The sequence below is a fragment of the Drosophila yakuba genome, chromosome 3L, assembly GCF_016746365.2.
Source record: "Drosophila yakuba strain Tai18E2 chromosome 3L, Prin_Dyak_Tai18E2_2.1, whole genome shotgun sequence".
NCBI lineage: Eukaryota > Metazoa > Arthropoda > Insecta > Diptera > Drosophilidae > Drosophila > Drosophila yakuba.
In genome coordinates, this window is record NC_052529.2 from 12,755,156 (window position 1) to 12,775,119 (window position 19,964).

The 19,964-nt window shown below is 43.7% G+C and overlaps 1 protein-coding gene across 1 annotated transcript; it reads left to right on the forward strand.

Annotated features, from left to right (window-relative positions):
- Nucleotides 1-1,266: 1,266 nt before the first annotated feature.
- Nucleotides 1,267-14,003, forward strand: LOC6533910 (homeobox protein caupolican). The gene is made up of 5 exons (XM_002094574.3): nucleotides 1,267-2,548; nucleotides 8,828-9,322; nucleotides 9,611-9,729; nucleotides 10,497-10,819; nucleotides 11,775-14,003. Exons 1-5 carry the CDS (start codon nucleotides 2,498-2,500, stop codon nucleotides 12,854-12,856), a joined length of 2,070 nt encoding a protein of 689 aa, XP_002094610.1. The 5' UTR covers nucleotides 1,267-2,497; the 3' UTR covers nucleotides 12,857-14,003.
- The last annotated feature ends 5,961 nt before the right edge of the window (nucleotides 14,004-19,964 follow it).

Here is a 19,964-nt window from a genome sequence, read left to right on the forward strand (position 1 = left end):
TAGAACGCACTCGACTCGAGGACCCTCGAGTGGACCTGCCACGCCCCCTTCCTCGGATGAGTATCGAATGGAATCGGATTGTTTGTTTGTTTTTTCTCCCATTTCGGTATCTTGTTACGATTAGCTAGTCCCAATTAGCTGCGATTTTTGAGATTTAACCTTGAGATGCTGGAAAATAAGGCACTTTTATGGGAAATGTATGTGCTATATAAAGCTATTTTTAAAAACAACATACTGAAGAAATGTGACAGACTGTGAAAAACATGGTTTATCATGAAATGTTGTTGATTCCAATATCTTTGGACTTTATTTCACATAAAATAAAATTCGAGTTTTGCTCTTAATTACTTGCACAAGCAGCCTTATAAAATAATAGAAAATATGTTTGTTTAATATAATGTTATTGTAGTTTGTATTTTTCAAATTGCTTATACATCTTTATTAGAAACCATTTCAACAAAACAAATATGTATGTTTAAATGAAATATAAAAATATGTTTTTATTAGTTTGACTTATGTACGTTTTGTTTACTTAAAAGAAAAAATGCTATTTTCAGTTTGTTTTGCTATAAATTATTTTTATGTCAGTATGGTTTATAACAAATGTCCTACATCGGTTTTTGTTACATAAATATTTAAAATGGTCTATAAAAATATATATTGAATATTACATAATAAATTAATACTTGTACATACATATTTTTTAACACAACCTTAAAATAAATAAAATAAAGTTTGTACATTAAGATGGTCCCAAAATATTAGATTTCTTCCTAACAAAGTAAGCTTAGAACCATTTTGACCAGTCGTTATGATAGCCAATCTTGAGCAACTCTTCGCTAGTTTTCCCAATTATTTTTATATTGTACTTTTTTTTATCAAAATCGGAAAATTCTTAGCCAACTTTGGCTACAATATCCAATTGGGAAGTCTTTCGATCGTGGTCCGCCATCAAATCGCTTCCAACGGTGACAGAGAGGGGCCGGCAGAAAGAGAGCGTCGACTTACTTTCCAGTGCTTGGAGGTGGGCGTTCTCAACGAGCAAAGCAACAACAGCCCCAGAGAGTCTGCCCATCTCACTCGCCACAGGATCTCTCACAGGCGTGCAAGCGAGATAGCTGCTGCTCGTGGCTGCCAGTCTGATTGGAACGCTGGCCAATGGGAGAGCGCCTAACTGGCTGGCTCTCTCGCGACCCGGCAGCCATCCCGTTCGCACCGCAGCTGCTGTCTCTGTCAGACGCAACCGCGCTGCTCGCTGAGCGGCCGAAAAACAGTTTGTTCCGAAACGCGAATAGGTGCGCATCTTCGCATCTTGGCATCTCCGCCGCGTCGCCCAGTGAAACTCGAAAAACTCGGAAAAGGCCGAAACGGCAAAACGGCGAAAGTGTCGAGGAACGAGTTACAGTCACCGGATAAGTCACAGTCGGTTATTGAGTCGCAGTCACTGCCGTCGTCACCGTGCAGATACCGCTGACAGGTTGGAGCGGAACCCGTTTTTACTGGAGCGTTGCCAGCGGATCGGATCGGATCGGTTAGGATCGGCAGATGCAACCGCCGTAGATAATGAAGTGCGTGCAATAGTTATGATAAAAATAAATACGAAAAGGGAACCCCGAAAAGACATGCAAACCTCTCTGGAAATGCATCAAAACCAACTGATACAATGTACTACATAAACAAGTTCGCTGCAAATATCAAAAGAAACTCGTTATAACTTCAAAACTGACTTTGAAAATATTGAACACAGTGTTGAGAAAACTAAAATACTTACCCATTCAGTGGGCAAACTCGCAAAGCAAACACTTAAGACCCGCTGACACGTTCTTTTGACCGAAGACTGAAGAGCCGCGTACATTTGTAAATCTGTTTGCGGCAAACACTTGAAGCCAATTTGGTTTGCTGGCTGGTTTTGTGAGTGTCTCTTTTTTTAAACATTTTTGAAACCGGCCGCCAAAGCGTCAAATAGAGTCAATAAAAAAAACGAGTAAAAACGGATGAAAAAACGAGAGAGAAAATAAGAAAACAGCAAAGTCACACAAAACAAACAAAACATTTTCCGGCTCCGGCGACATTAACAGAACTGCTCGACATCGACAATTTGTTTTATCAATTTTCAACAAGGCCAGCAGCAGCAACAACAATAGCGCAACACCCAACAAGCCAGCAAACAACAAAAGCGCCCAGAGTGCTTAGCCGTCGAGCACGCACGCCAAATCCACCCAGCCACCCACTATCCACTGGCAACCCAAAGGCCACCCACTCGAACCTCCCTTAACCACCACCCAACACCATCCCCACATCCTTGGCCACCCCTTTTTCGAGGGCTCCGCCAGCATCCGCATCCGCATTCACATCCACAGCGACATCCGCATCCGCAGGGTCGAAAAATAAGAAAACCAAATAACAACAAGCAAACAACGAGGGACGCCCCACAGTGAAGCCAGGCACAGTGAACTCGCGTGTCGCCGCTCTTTAGGCCAACTCAGCCAGCGAGACAATGGCTGCATATGCGCAGTTTGGATACGCTGGCTACCCGACGGCAAATCAGGTGGGAAATGTTAAAAGATTAACTCTTTACTACGTTTTGTTTAAATCCTTATCGATTACTTAGTAAGCAAGTTTATTGATTAACTAGTTAGTGCCTTTATATCTCAGGAACAAGCAACTGAAATAGCAACTTAACTTAAGTTTTAAACGCTTACTAAGCACAGAGAATACATATTGGAACTAAGAATATATCTTATACATAGCTCATATTTTGCTTTGAAAATTTTACATCTTTAAGACTTAATAATACATTCAATTTCAAAATAAGAAATTTAAAATCACTAAAGAACATTGCCCGAAGTATTTTTGTAAACTCATAATTTCTGTTTAAATTGAAGGCCTTAAACAACTTATTATAATATTACAAAGGACTTTGTTTAAAATATGCATTCTGAGTAGCATCTTAAGATGCTACATTGATTTAAATTTAGTAGAATGAGAAAAACCAGTTGAAAGAGTTTATCATTCTAATTAAAGCGAATTTGCTGAATTATTGCCACTGGGCGCCTTAAATTTTAATACACATATGGCTGCGTCATAATAATTTATATTGGCCATGAAATTGGATTTATCAATTTTGTTGTATATATTTATTATATTTTGATTTACAGCTGTGCCATTTCAATATGCAGCCATAACTTAATCATTTCGAAAGACACTTGAATATACTATTTATAATATATATCTATAATATTTGGCACACACAAAAGATTCTTCATAAAAGCAGAAAGCAAGTGAGTCAGTTGAATATTTTTGGCATGTGCGATGGGAAATCTTTAATAATGGACGGTGCGAAATAACTCTAAATTTACATATTAAGCCGGCGGGTTTGGGCAGCAGCCACTGCACATGAATATTCAAGCACTTGGGCAACGGTTGGAGCTCCTGGATCCCTATATATTATATATATATATGTATATATATGTGGATATAGCCATAATGGCCGCCCCGCCGCCAAGAAATGTTTCACAATTCAGGACAGCCGTCACCGCCTTGGATGCAAATTGGTGGCGGGGCATTCCGGGGGGCAGTGCATCGTCCGAGGTCTGGTCATAATTACCCGGTATTCGGAGCTCAGTAATTCAAATTAGCTGGCCAAAAGGGGAGAGGGTAGGGGGGTAAGGTTGGCCAAAGGAGGAGTGAAACACTTGCAGCTACAAAGCCCTTGCAATGGCTGTGTAATGCCTTGTTCAACGACTACTAACATACTATATGTGCTCCAATGCGTCAATTGCTAGACTTGTGCGTTTATCCTGCTGCCAATTTATATACACACATCCATATATATACAGTATATATATGTATATCCTGACCACATTGGCTGGCATAAATTTATGCTAATGAAGCCGCCGCCGGAGTGGTGCACCATTTATTATAATATGCAAACTTGGTAAATTACAATAATTAAAATAATGAACGCTCAGATTATCGACTATAATTATGGCTGCAGATGTGCAAAAGGCCTTTTGCCTCACCATTGATTAAGAGCCAGCAGAATTTTGTCATCGTTTTGGCTCATTTGCATTCGCTTTTTGCACCTTAAGCTACTACTAAAAGCAACCAAAAGCTAGTGACAGCTACTAAGAGCTACTAAGCCCAATTAAAGACTGGTCAGTAGATGCTATCTGGCTACTGGCTATTCGGGTGCCAAATTTATAAGGCGCACAATTTATGCAGTGCACACAGTCGGGCTCTCATTAATTTAATTTTAATTTCAACGCCAAGACGGCATTCCGAAAAAACGACAATATATGAATTTAATCAACGGCTGTCAGTTGGCAGTAGCAAAAGAACTCGGAGGCACATCGCACATCGAATTCTTAACTTCCCATGCGAGCTGTTCACGCATTTCATGGCAAAATAACTAAAATTCTAAGGCCGCAAAAAGTGCGCGACGATGTCGAGTCCTGCATCCACATAGGCTCCATCTGAATCCTCCATCCGCATCCCCATCTCCTATCCCCAAGCTGAATTGCAGCCCCATCTCCTTCGGGACGCAAAAGGACATGCCCGTAAATGATGCGAGAAAAAACTAATATTTCGCAGTGTGCATTCCATAATTGATTTATGAATTTTTAATGCAAACATTGAGACCGCAGTTGGCAAAGAGTTGGGAAAGAGTTGTTCCACTGCGACCATAGTATTCTGCGCCCCAACTTAATTCAATAAGCGAGCTCCACAAAAAAACGGAGCAACTTATTCGCATTAGCAAAAACGCACTTCGTGGCTGTCCTTTTGGCATTCAATGCACGGGGAGAAAAGTATGGGCAATTGGTAGGGATTTCTAGTTCATTTTTAAATATGCTTAAATTCTATAGAATCTCTGTTGCTCTTTATTACCAGTAAACTACAGACAACATTCTTGTTTAAGTAGGTTTTTGTTTATGTTTGGTCTACATTTTACAAGTTTTATGTTAATTAAATTCAATTGATTTAATGCAATTTTATTCACTACAATCAGAGTTGTCATATGTATCTAAAAAAGAAGCAAGTAAGAATTGGACTTATGATATGAAAGCAATATACAATTAGAAATTAAACAGGACAGGGTGTAATATGAAGTTTGGTAGTGTTTTTTCCCAGTGTATCCTTTAAAGTGGGCATGGGTATCTGTATGAATACGGCGTACTCGTTTGGCAACGCAATCCTGCGGATGAATGTGAGAATATGCCAAATCCAAGAGGACTGACTGCGAACTCGAATGCGAACATGTGTTTGTTTGTAGGGACTCCTTCGCCATTCCAGCTTCCTTGTCGCTGGTAGCTGGGATCCTCATATTTTCGCTTATTGTTCTGGCCTGGCGTCAACTGGAGGAACCCCCAAACTGAAGGAAAGTCCCCAACTCCCCAACTCCCAGCCTCAACTCAACTCAACCCAACCCAATGCAATCCAAGTGAACCCAATAGCTTTTGTTTCGCAGTCGTTGTTGTTAGGAGTGCAAAAAGCAAATCCATAAACGCATCCCCAGCGGTAGCAGAAACAACAGCAGCACCCAATAACCACAACAATGCCGATCTCCTTTGTCTTGACTATCCAATACCATGCCATGCCAAACCATTCCATACCATTCCATACCATGCCATATCATACCATACCATACCATACCATCCTAACCAAACCATATCGCAGCGCACTATACGTACTCGTGCATTCGTGAATTGGGAATGGAAAGGGGGAGGGGATGGTAGGAGTTGGTAGGCGGACTCGTGAGCTTTAACATAAATCATAAAATTAATAACCGTAAAGTGACGGCACCAGCTCCACCAGCATCTTGGCCCCAATGGGTGCGGGTGGCCATCTGTAGCGGTATCTGTATCGGTATCGGTAAAGGTATCTGCATCTGCAGATATGTATCTGCATCTGTGCATCTGGAGCTGCATCTGCATCTGGATGCGGATATGGATATGGATGTGGATGTGGGCACTTCAAAGGCAGAGATAGAGATTTACACGATGTCCATGCCGGTTCAACCGAATTACGGTCAATGAATATTCGCCTGCTTTTTTTTTCGCTTTTTTGCTTCTTGTTTAGGTTTTATGCTCTTGTATTTGTTGGTTTTTAGCTTGTTTTATACTTTCGCTTGTCCAGCTGTTTTGCAGATTTCATGTTTGCTTTGCGGCTGAAGATGCAAGGTTGAATTGCCACTTTGAACTTTGGTCATGGAGCATAAAAATCGGACTCGTATTCCTCGATTCACTTCAGATGGATTCTTGCTGGCAATTAGTGGGAAACACATTCTGGCCATATTGATGGCTAGTTTCCGTAGCTCTTTGTTTTGGCTGGGAATCTGTTATCTAATACTAAAAAGTAAAGATAAGAGCTCTTAGTTGAATTTTTATATTTATTGCTTTAAAGTAATTTCAAATTGGGTTGATTTTCCTTTTATGGACAATGCTTGCTGCAATATAAAGTTATTATAAGATTGTTATTAGTGCCATAAAGAATAATAAAATCATAAAAAAACATTCAATGAATTATTTGGTTAATTAGAGCAATCAAAAATTTACAGCAAGCGAAAGTCATAACTTGTGTATCTTTAAAATTATACCCAAACAATACATTTTATTACAACATTTATACTCCAGATACTTCTTATGTATCTACAATATTAAACTCCCAGAACTGTTTTTATCCACAATATTTACGCATATGAAATGCTTGATAGCTTTAAGTGTTTAAATTGATGGGCAGGCAACATCGCTCAGCGAACTCACCAAGTGATTAAGATAGATGGCAGATAGCCAGCCACTAGTGTGAATATAAAATATTCGTTGTGGCAACTCGCAACTCCAGGAAATATTCCTTATTAAACCTGCCGCAATTTGACACCGACTGCAAAACTGTCCAAAAAGTCATAAAAAGAGCGCCCAACTTTAAGGCAGCGTTTAGGAGCTGAAGACAAGTTTCAGCATTTCCGCAGAATAGAAACCCAACCCAACTTGGTCTCAAACCCAAACCCAAGCCCATTCCCAATCCCGAAACCAATCCCAACCTCCAGAAGTTGGTTCTCCAGAGTGTGGCTTATCCTATCTGCAGTCACCTTGCGATAAACTCAGCGGCTGGGCGCTCATCGCTGCACTTCCTGCGATTCTTTTTTTATATGTTTGCAGTCGAGTGGTGGGTGAGTGGGAACCATTAAAAATAAACTGACTTGCGTGCCGATAATAAGCACTGTTCCAAGCGAAAACTTGAGCAGCCAAGTCCACCGAAGTCCAGTGAAGTCCAGCTCCGCGTCCAGGTCCCCAGATCCCAGTCGGCTGTCCTCGTCCTCAGCGATATGTGTTTTTTATGGGCGGCCACAAAAACTGAAATTGATGTTCGAATCGCAAACCAAAAAAAAAAAAAAACACAAAAAGTAAATAAAAAAGAGAAGGAATATAAAGTATAATAAGAAATGAGCGCGGGCAGCGTTTTGTACATTAGTGGAGACAGTCGACGATCCACTTCCACTTTTAACTCCACCTCCACCTCCACTTGCATTCATTCAGTATTCATTAGATTTCATTCATGAAACACCTTCATTATGCAACAATTTCCTGCTGCTTTTCGGCGTCGTTGCAAAATTGCCCCGATGATTAGATAGTCGGCAGGAGGTGTTGGCGAATCAGCTCGTTTAGCCTTCAATTACCATTATTATTTAAATCACATGGGCAGTATCTCAGTATCAGTATCAGTATCAGTTCAGTGGCTGCGATGGGCGGAGAAATTGGTCAAAACGGTAGCCACTTCATTATGCATATAAGAACTGTTAGATACTGTTATTAGGCAATCGGTGTCAGATGCAGTGCCGATTTGGGAGTGGAATATCACGCCTTAAGTGGCATCTGACAGGCAGTCATCATGCTAACGCATTCGGGATTTTCCGGCTCAGATCGATCGATTCCGATCACGAGGGGTTTTCAGCCGACGGCTCAGATGTCTCCGATTCGCTGCGGTTATCGCTCCAGAGGATATATGCTGGCATATAGGGGGTTATATCGGTGGAGGAGGAGGGGGTGAGCCAAGTCTACCTGCCCTGTCCCTCATCATTTGATTGCCCTTTTGGCCAGGGCCGTGCCCATTCCCGGTCGATCGATCGGTCCACTGATACTCAACTTCGGACTCTCGAAAACTCACAGAACAGAACCCTCTTCAAAAGAGCCCCGATTCTGGGCTCTGGATTCTGGATTCTCGATGTGCCCAATGTGGCCAATGTGCGATGTGCTCGGCTTGGGACGAAGCGGTATCTGAAATCTGACTGTGATAAATTGAAAATTAATGAAGTGAAAATAGATGGAACGGATCGCAAAATGCGCCAGGCCAATAAAATATTTTGACATTTGGAGTTATCATCTTAATCTGCTTTGTTGATTTCGACCTGGTCGGCAGGGACATGCCTTTGCGCTTACCTCTCTTACCTCTCCCTCGTCTCTTCGCTTCTCTTTTTTGCGGGTCCTGCCAACTTCACCTGTTCGTGCACTGAGAGAAAAGGGGCTTCAAGAAATAAGCAACTCGCTAAATAGGGAGTTTGAGTGGTAACACATTTAAAGGAACGAGAACTCAACCTTGCTATGCTTTTTAAACAATTTGTAGCTGTTAGAATAGTTATATTATTCAGCACTAAAAGGTGTGTTTAAAGTGTGTTTGAATTAATAGAACGAATTACTTACCTTTTAAATCCTCGTATTTAGTTACTTTTGCTCAGTGTAGGATTCCCTCGCTGCAGAAATGTTTTGGGTTCGAGCTCCTTTTTTCGGCATTGCTAAAATGTGCTCCTTTTTCCCCTTCGGCATCTTTGCAGCTGACTACCGCCAACACCGACAGCCAGAGCGGCCATGGCGGAGGATCGCCGCTGTCCGGCACAAATGAGGCTTCCCTGAGTCCCTCGGGCGGCTCGACGGCCACCGGCCTGACCGCCGGTCCTCTGAGTCCAGGTGCAGTTTCCCAGTCGTCGCATCATGCGGGCCACAAAGGTCTCTCCACATCGCCGGCGGAGGATGTGGTCGGTGGCGGTGGTGGTGATGTGCCCGGAGGCCTTTCATCTGCCGCCCAGGACCTGCCCAGCCGGGGCTCCTGTTGCGAGAACGGCAGACCCATCATCACGGATCCCGTGTCCGGCCAAACCGTGTGCTCCTGCCAGTACGATCCGGCCAGACTGGCCATCGGTGGCTACTCCCGCATGGCCCTGCCCTCCGGCGGCGTCGGAGTGGGCGTCTATGGCGGACCGTACCCATCCAACGAACAGAATCCGTACCCCAGCATCGGAGTGGACAACTCGGCCTTCTATGCACCTCTGGTAAGGATCGGGTGTGTGGGCATGGGAAGCACTGGGTAGCTGGGTGAGCTGGTGACTCCGGCTAATTGGCTTTGTGCATCGGGCGGAAGTCCGCGCAAATGCGAATCGACAGGCCAAGCAGATATCGCCATGTTGGCCGTCAGCTCGTTAGGCGCGGTAACTTGTAACTGCCGCGATTACCTGATTACCTGGCTACCAAGGAGTCCAGCTTACACGGGGCTCACTGCCTCCGGCTCCCAGCAGCTCTGTGACTAATCACTGATGGCCCATGGCCGCACTCAATTCCAGAGCAATCCCTACGGCATCAAGGACACCAGTCCCAGCACCGAGATGAGCGCCTGGACATCCGCCAGCCTGCAGTCAACCACCGGGTACTATTCCTACGATCCCACGCTGGCGGCCTACGGGTGAGCATTTCAAAACTAAGATTTAAGATTCTAAGGCTTGGGGGAAAACTTACAGGGTGCGGGGTAATACAGTGGAACTTATCTAATCGAAGTTTTTAAGAAACTATTAATGATATTTTTAAAGAAATTAAGCCACCAACTTTAGAACATTAGAAAACCTTATTATATAATAAACAGCTTTAGAGACATTTGGTTTGTACATCTCTAAATAATCACTTGAAAAATCAAATTAAACATCATATTATCGTTAAATTATATAGTAACATTTGTGGCTTATAGAGTTACATACCCGAAAGCAGAAACAATAGAGCTGCAGCGCAAGAAGTTCCACTGTACAAATATACAAATGGGAAACTTAAGTGGGCTTAAAATGTTGCCATGGGACAAAAACTTTCGCGTCGTGTCGTCTGCCGGGTTTCTTTTTATTTATCGCTTAAAAGGGTATGTCTGGCTTAGAGTTTGAGCCCCGGGGCGCGGTTTTGGCTGAAATGGGAATACCAATTCCATTGCCATTTGATGTTGACCTAGACGAGAGGAAGTTGCAAATGCAATCCGTTTGGTGGGGGACTCTTATCAGCGCTTGTTACCAATAACTGATTAGTGTCTTTAAGGTGTGTGGGCTTTGTTTGCCCAAAAAGCTGATAGCAGGCCGGAAAATCGGTGTTGCCCTAAGCAAACTCATTAGTGGCCATGATAGGGCGGAACTACCAATGAGCCTTATTGATTCGGGGTGTACTATATATACTTATATGATTTCCAACCTGCAGATACGGACCCAACTATGATCTCGCCGCCAGACGGAAGAACGCCACGCGGGAATCCACGGCCACATTGAAGGCCTGGCTGAGTGAGCACAAGAAGAACCCATATCCCACGAAGGGCGAGAAGATCATGCTGGCCATCATCACCAAGATGACCCTCACCCAGGTGTCCACGTGGTTTGCCAATGCTCGCCGTCGGCTGAAAAAGGAGAACAAGATGACGTGGGAGCCCAAGAATAAGACGGAGGACGATGATGATGGCATGATGTCCGATGATGAGAAGGAAAAGGATGCCGGAGATGGTGGCAAACTATCCACGGAAGCTTTCGGTGAGTCCATGTCCCATGGCCCATGCTCATGCCTGACCTCCTCAATTAGTAGTACTCAGCGATCTCCTTTTGTAATTTCTTGAGCCCCGGCATATTGTTTTCCAAACGCCTTGCCCCATTGATTCCTGTGCCTTTCTTGGCCTAACTGGATGGCTGACTGGCTGGCAGGATGGCTGACCCGCCCCTTTAGCAGATTTGTGGCACTGGGCTTTTAAGTACAATTTATGTGGCGAGGCGAATGTTATGCAACATTCGTCTGCCCGTCCGTCCGCGTGTCCGTCGCTCCAAAGTCCGTCCGCAGTCCGTCGTCCGTTTATTTGTCTGACTGCTTAGGCGACATCCTCCCCGGAAGTTGACAGCACATTGTTGGCAAAGTGGCCTTGCGCCCGCACTCCGATTCTAAGATGCACTGCGCGAAAATATGGCCCTTATATAGAGTAGTTACCAGTTTTGAATAATGAAGAATATAAGTATGCGGATTCTAAGCTTTAAAGTTTAAGCAAGTTGAAAATCTTTCTGTTAAAATAGCCTTAAACCAGTGGTTTGTCAACTGATTTTCTCAGTGTACTTCGTCTCCAAAGTGGCCTTGTTCGAGTTGGCGACACATAGAAATGGTGCAGCGCAGCAGGGGGGAGGGGGGTTGGGGGTACTTGGGCGGTAGTCGGCGGAAACTCGAGTCTTTTGCTGCTGAAAGCTTTCTCCGCTGGCTGCGAGGGTTGCACGCATCAACGCCCACCAACAATTTCAAGGGTTTTTGCCACTGCCAGCTGCCAGCTGCCAAGAGTTCCACCTCCTGGAAGTGCCAAGTTTTGCAGTCCTCTAAGAACTTGTCTGCTTCCTGCCTCTGACTTGAAATTAATTAAATTTATTTTGTGTCTCCACATGGTCTCACTCTCTCCCTCTCTCTCCCTCTCTTTCTCTCTCTTTCCCTCTCTCTGTGGCTCTAATCTTTTAGATCCCGGCAATCAACTTATCAAATCCGAACTGGGCAAGGCGGAGAAGGAGGTGGACAGTGGTGGTGACCAGAAACTGGATCTGGACCGGGAGCCACACAATCTGGTGGCCATGCGTGGACTGGCGCCCTATGCCACACCCCCCGGCGCCCATCCCATGCACGCGGCCTACAGTTCGTATGCGCAATCCCACAACACGCATACGCACCCACATCCCCAGCAAATGCAACACCACCAACAGCAGCAGCAACAGCAGCAGAATCAGCAGCTGCAGCACCATCCGATGGATCAGCCATACTACCATCCGGGTGGTGGCTATGGCCAGGAGGAAGCGGGCGACTTTGCGGCCCAAAAAAACCCGCTGAGCAGAGACTGTGGCATCCCAGTTCCGGCGAGCAAGCCCAAGATCTGGAGCGTGGCCGACACAGCCGCCTGCAAGACACCACCGCCCACCGCGGCGTACCTCGGCCAGAACTTCTACCCGCCCTCATCGGCGGACCAGCCGTTGCCCCATCAGCCGCTCCAGCATCAGCAGCAGCAGCTGCAGCAGTTGCAGCAGCAGCAGCAGCAACACCATCACCCGCATCACCATCATACGCACCACTCGATGGAGCTCGGTTCGCCGCTGAGTATGATGAGCAGCTACGCCGGCGGATCGCCATATTCGCGGATACCTACGGCGTACACCGAGGCCATGGGCATGCATCTGCCCAGCAGCAGCAGTTCCACTTCCTCCACCGGCAAGCTGCCACCCAGCCACATCCATCCGGCGCCCCAGCGTGTGGGGTTTCCCGAGATCCAGCCCGATACGCCGCCCCAGACACCGCCCACTATGAAGCTGAACAGCAGCGGCGGCAGCAGCAGCAGCAGCGGGAGCAGCCACAGTTCATCGATGCATTCCGTCACTCCGGTGACGGTGGCTTCCATGGTCAACATTTTGTACAGTAATACGGACAGTGGATACGGACATGGTCACGGCCACGGACACGGACATGGGCACGGACATGGGCACGGGCATGGGCATGGGCACATGGGCGTCACTGCTAATGCCTATCTGACGGAGGGCGGGCGTTCCGGGTCGTAATTCGACCTTGAACCGGTTAGTTACGGAGAGCAGTTAGCAGTTACCAGTTAGCAGTTAGCAGTTACCAGATACCAAATAGCAAGCGAAACTACTTACACACTACTTTCGAGATGGCGGGACAAGTGCAAGTTGGCGGGCAATCCGCGATTACGATTACGAGTACGTTTAACAGATAGCGATAACTACACTAATTATTTTGCAATAAATGTAGCTTAAGTATGGCAATAAAACTTTATTTCCTACCATATCATAAATTATTTCGCTTTATAACTTTAATTAGCATATTTACACACTCGACCGCTGAAAATTTGCGAGACGAACATGTCTCACTGGTGCGGTGGTGATGGTGGTGCTGGTGGTGCGGTGGTGCGGTGGTGCGGTGGTGCGGTGGTGCGGTGGTGCGGTGGTGCGGTGGTGCTGCTGGTGGTGGGCACAGACTTCTGAGCCGCCCACTTTTGGGTGCTTGTCATGCGTTTTTGGGGCCCGGGGGCTGAGTCATACGGCTCCAAGTTTAATGACTCGAAATGAACGCACACCACACGAACTCATTCATCTTTCGTCGGGCGGAGAACGTTGAGTCTCGCTGGCAAGCCAATAAAATAATGCCAGCTACTACTCCACCGTGTTATAAATCAAGCGAACTTTTTGTCTTAGGACTAACATTTCCTACCTTAAGTGCTTAATCCACACAACTTAATAATTTAAATAGCTACCGCATAAGCCGATCTGGAGGAAACTTCACGTTGTATTAGTGCTAATATCCCCAAATGGGAAGGAAGTGGAGCATTAGTTTTAAGATTTTTGCCTAACCCTTCGACTTTCAAATAACGTATACTCGGCCAAATAATTAATCCGTGCACACACATTGATAGTTACGTAAACGTAATCATGTAATTAGCCACCCCGTTCGTTTGATAAATTTGTAGAGAATTTTTAAGTATCTGTGATATATGCATATAAACACATACTATACGAGCAATTATCTGCGCTAATTTAGTTAATTCACACTTACTTCTTCGCACACAAAGGCACTTGCGTTCGGCAAAATTGATTCGAGACATTTGTAATGGCATTCATTTTGTAATTGTAAATAGTATTTATGTAAATTTTCAAATTTGACGATAAATAAAGTTGAGTAAATCATTTATCACGCTGCCTCTTATTTGAACTAAATAATCAATAGTTTGGTTTAAGCGGGAGATTAATGAGTTGGTTTTGTGGGCAGTTGATTCAAGATGAAATATGGTACTATATTATATATATTCTTTAAGAAATATTTATATGAAACCTCTATATGTTTAAAAAGCTTTCAAACAAACAAAAGTGCGCGCTGCGACCCAATGAACTTAATTAATCGCAGCAAAAAAGGGAGCGGTCGCGTTTTTCGAAGAAATATGTAGATACAGATACTCGTATGCATTCAATCACGGCACTCATGAGTTTGTGTCGTGTGTCACATCTATAAATGAAAATAATAAATCGTCGGTGTCGCATTATAATTATCGACCTACCCATAACAGCTCAGCACTGGAATTCCACTCGGACTCGGATCAATACCAATATCAAACACTGTAATTCAGATTGACAGTTGATCCCTTTATAATGATCGCCACATATCGGAATCCAAAGTTGGCTACCTGTGCGTAACCAACTGGGAAGCCACAGCTCTATTTTATCAGATTGTTATTCTCCACGAGGGACACGCTTCTAATTAGAGCAGCTCACCCCACGTGTTTCACGGAATTCAGGTGATCTTACGTAAGAGTTTAATGTGCCGTGTTCAAATATAAACTCTGTGAATGACTCACACACTCAAGCTGTTCGGCATTGAGTTAAAAGGGTTTTTAGAACCAATAATACACGCTTAAGGAATAGTTTATAGAAAAGGAAGTTGATTTGTCATATTGTACTGACTTTAAACTTAAGTATTTTAAAGAAGTTTTCTTTCTTAAAACTGTCTTATGTTTTTGGGGATTTTCTATTATTAAATCAGTATCGTTATTATTATATCTTTGAACAAATAAATTGAATTGAATAAATCTATGAGAATTAATAATAATAAGATGGTATACGTGGGATATAAATTCTTTAAGTGTCTCATAAAATACGGCGATTTAGATTTAGTTAGTAAGGATTTTATTACAATAGATTCCGTCACACCATAAAAATCTAAAATTAAAGAGTACTTTGTTTTTAATGACTTTTTCTCTATAAACTATTACTTGTTTTAGTAATTTCATTCCTTATATTTTTTGATCATTTATTTTCTGAAAAATACATATATACCAAATATAATATGGTATAATATTATTAAATTATTCCTGTCATATTTTCATTGCTCCGTGCACTTTAATATCTGCAACTTGGTCAAATGCAATCCGCAGGCTCGGCAAAACTCATTAAAGCTCGAATGGATGGGTGTCCGTGGCCCTCTGAAGACAATTAGATAAATTTTGGAATTTTCAAATTAGCCGCTTCAAATCGTGGTAGCATCTGCAGTCAATTGCACTTTTTCGCAAATGCATGGGATGATGCAACTGCCAACTGGCAACTGCCACTTGCCGCACACAAGGCAACATAGGCAACAAAGTCCAGATCATAATGAGTCCAGTTGGCTTTTGTGGAGGCTGGCTGGCTGTTTGGATGGTTGGATGGCTGGCTTTGGCCATTTTATCCGCCGAGTGGAAAATGACAACATTAATTTAGCGCTTTGTTCTGTGCCAGTCGGGCTGGGCCGCATTTTAAATTAACCCAAAACATGTTTAGGGGTTTTCCGCACAATTGCCTCCTCGGTGCAGTGTGGCAAAAAGGATTTCGGTGCGCCTGCATAAAGGATTGCAGCATCTGATGCCCAGTTTCCCCATTTCGGTGTGGTGGCTGCAACCGAAAAGTCAGGCACAATCAAATGCTTGTGCCACATGCAAAGCGGGGTGGTGTAAATAATCTCTATAATTGTGCACGCTTGCAGATATTAAATGCGATTGGGTCATAAAAACAAAACATAACTTAACAAGCCATTAATTACATTAACTATTAGCTGCAGCTCGTTTAACAGACTAACAAACAATCAACAATATTTTTTACCCACTAAAGTCACTAAGCTCTTTCACAAAAATATAATTTTCTCTAGCTGTTACTAAAAAAGTGGAAAGGTTTTTTACCTTAAGCCTGCTCATTTATTTTTGGTTTAATACAATTCCATCAAATGGTGGAAACAATAAATTCAAAATAAACATATTTCAATGCGATTTTGTTCGGATAATTGGTTTACGCGCTGCGAACGCGATTAATTTGAAATTGGAAATAATAAAATATTGCCTGCATTCGGCGGTTGGCCTATTGATATATGATAACGGCGCGTGTTTGGGCCTTTTTGTTAAACAAAGAAACTTGTCGCGTTTTCCATTTGACAAGACCACATTTGTGTTGTGGGCGTGTGCAGCGAATCCGGGGCTGAAACATGAACAGGTCTATTGGGGCTTGAGGACGCACACGTAGAACGTGGAACGTGGAACGTTGAACATTATTCGGCTACAAAATGGCCAAAACAACAAACCGCTATAATTTACCATATTTTATGGCTGCGCCGTGGCAATAAAATCGCCAACAAGGCCAATAACTCATTCTACAGCGCTGGCGCTGGCGCTGCAGTTGGTAGTTGTCCAGTTGCCCAGTTGGTAGTTGGAAGTTGCAAGTTGCCCCCGCCGCCGGTTACACGGGACGCCTCTGCTGTTCCTGCTGACCCCCAGCTCCACCCCTCTGTGCTCCCCTCTAGCGTGGCAGCTCTAAAACTTCCGCGGTTGCACAACCCACAAAATGCAACATACACAACATACACACTGCACTCCACTTGCACGCGGTTGGCTTTTAAACGGCTCAATGCGTCCGCTGATGGAACTACCACGTTCGCATATGGATATATGGCCCAAATGGCCGCGCTTTGGGCCAGCAGCTCTAATTTGTAGCTCCCTGCTATTTTCAAATTTATCTATGCCGAAACGTGCATTGATGGCCTGCATGTTTATTGCTCGCCTGTCGTCGTTTTGCATGTGCGCAGCATTTTTTCCCCGGGAAACAATTCAGCAAAAATAATAAAACATACGCAAAAAAGCTGGGCCAAATTGGCGAACAAAACTGGACAATTGGCAATGAGCCCCGCTGCCGTGGGCAACTACATTTAATTAATATATGTATATATATCCCAATTGCCCGGCTCCACCGCAAGGACACCGCCTGCCTCCATGGCTTCTATTTGGCCCGCTCGTGTAAAAATAAAATGAAAATGTTTTGTGGCTTTTGCCCAAGGGACGCGTGGCGTCATTTTTCCACTTTTCAATAAAAGCGCACGGCGAGAAAATTTTGAAGTTATTTTAGGTTTGTTATTCATATCTAAATTACTTGTAATTCGGTTTAAAAAAAATGTGTTTGAATAGGTATTGAAACAAATGTGAAACTTAAGTTTTGATTACAACGAGTTAATAAAATCTTTCATTTTATCTATATTTTAATAAAACTCTCTTAGGATGATATATACTTCATCATAGTACTTAGCTTTTTCTGTAAAATGTATAAAAAACAACTATACAAATGTATTATTTTAGAGTTTAAATAAAGAGCATGCAGTAAATATAACAACTATTTTGTGAAAATATAATAAAGTCTGATATCTATAAGATTTTCCTACAATGAATAACTTAAATTGCCAAGCTTATCTTACATATGATTTAAATTTTAATTTTGGGAAGCTAATAAAATACAGCTAGTAACCAGAATAAATTTGAAAGTATTTATTTTAGTACTTTTTAAAGTTTTTGGAATGCACTCAGCCACATTTACCCTGTGCAGCGAAAATGTTGAATGGCGAATAAAAATAATAAAAATGCCCGCTGATCGAACGCGACTGCCGCTTGTCTCTAGGCAGCAGATGCAGATGCCCCTGCAGATACAGATACAGATACGAATGCAGATGCTGCCGCTGCGGTTGTTGTTATTTTCCCGATGACCGCAAACAGTCTAGACCAAAAAGTGTACAATGTCCTGCGAGGCAGGACCGCGGATAGGAAAGGAAGTGCTGTATAGAGCCGTGCGTGCCGCATCTTTAAATTTAGCACTCTCGACCGATATTCGCGTAATGAAGGATCGATCCGTTGGATCCAAAACGTACAAATACGAATACGAATGCAAATACGAATAGGAATACGAATGCGAATGCGAATACGAATAATTTAAATATTTAATTAACACATTCCGGCGGCCGAACGACGCCATCCTCGCGCGTGTGTGTGCAATTAATGCAGGAATAGGCGCAATTAAGTTTGTCGCCGCACCGCCGCGAGCAGGGATTGTTGTTGGTGATCGGGCTTATCTGGTGATTCCGATCGAGCTTCAAGCCCAGGGACGGGACTTCACCTGGTGTGGACTTCACCCAATGGCTCCGCCATACGCAACTTGCTTTTAAAGATTCAGCAAACTGGCAGCGGTGGCAGCGGCGGTCCAAAGATTTATCTGCATCCGGTGTCCAGTTACCGGGGCCCATACCACACCATGCCACACCATACCATACCATACCATTCCATCCACACGGAGACTCGGAGACTCGGACACTCGGTTTGAATGATGCGCATCTTGGGCATTTTGGAAGTAAATTTGTGTGCAAATGGGCTTTTTATTTGGCTCATGTTTCTCGGCCAGCGATGGCTGTGCTGTCGCCAGTTGGCAGCATATACCACCATTATGTGGCAAGCAGCGCGAGGCAAGTATCTTGCGGATACCTGCGCCACAGATCGCATTTTCGCATTTCGCATTGCTAAACTCGAACTCACCAACTGCTCATGTAGTTGCGGAAATTCGCCATCGTTGAGATCATGGTGCTGCAGCTGATGATAGGCGAGTCATAGGTTTCTTGCTTGTACCATGTCCATAAATATGCTGATAGCACTCGCATCCGTACAGATGCGCTGCCCAGCATCCATGAGATACAATTTATTTGCGCCATTGTGGCCGAGCGCCTCATAAAATGCTAAACAAATACTGCTCGCTGGTGAATGGGTTTTTCCATATGCGAATTTAACCTATTAGTTTTTAGAGTTTCTTGTGGCTTAAATGCCAGCTTAAATAATTATTCTAATCGAAGTGCACTTTGTTAAATCAGTAGCTAATGGCCAAGCAGTCGTAGCTACTGTTTCTAAGTAATTTAACTGATGGCCAGCCTTTTAAAATCGGCGGTAAAATAGCTTATTTTATAGCTCCCAACTTAGCTTAGATATAAACTTACTTTGAGTTTGCAATATAAAATCTTTGGCTATTTTATTCATACTTAAATTAAAAATTGTTGGCTTACCTTAGATAAGGTTTAGCTCTCATTTTCTATAATTTGAATCAATTGCTGTTGCAGCTTGTTAAAATCCCGTAATGCCCACCAAAGTGTGTGCAATATTTTGGGCTTACTCGAATCACCTGAAAGGATTTCGGTGGCGTTACCCCCAACAACAAACTGCGAAGACAGAGATTAAACTAGTGCCGATAGATGGGCTACAAAAAAGGACGGCACGCAGAAAGGACAACGGCTGAAAGTGGAAATTTTGGGAGAGGGAAAAGTCATTTGCTTGCTCGTCCGACAAGATGTTTGTTCGTTCGGCAAAATAAAGTACACACTGTCTGGTCGGCTGGGGAAAGGGGGAGCTGGAAAAAAGGGGGTGGCTGTTGAGCTCCCAGGGACATTTGGGATAACATGCGAACACGGCATATTTGCTGGGATACAAAACGCCAAACGCTGTCTTCCAACCACTCAGCCACTAGGTAATGAATGGATGCGCATGCATGACATGGATGCAATTTTCGACAAAGAGCCGACTAGGCCCCTTTCTGCCTTTCTGGTCTCCCCTGATTATCTCGTGTTCTGCGCAGCCATATCCCAGACCCCCCTTTCCCCCTTTCCCCATTTCCCCACCCTCTACCCCTCCACCTAGCTAATGCACATGTGTGTGGGGGTGCGAGTGCACCGAGGAAATCAAATGAAATATATTTAAGCAAATAAATGGGGAAATTAGCTACTAGAATGTATGTATATAAGCTCAGTTAAATCGGAATAAGGAAGAGTTTGAACTAG

Bases quoted from the DNA above. Each gene is read 5' to 3' on its own strand.
- LOC6533910 (XM_002094574.3), top strand. From the start codon at position 2,498: ATGGCTGCATATGCGCAGTTTGGATACGCTGGCTACCCGACGGCAAAT. The intron at 2,549-8,827 runs GTGGGAAATGTT...GCATCTTTGCAG, and splicing joins GCTACCCGACGGCAAATCAG to CTGACTACCGCCAACACCGA. The intron at 9,730-10,496 runs GTGAGCATTTCA...TCCAACCTGCAG, and splicing joins CCCACGCTGGCGGCCTACGG to ATACGGACCCAACTATGATC.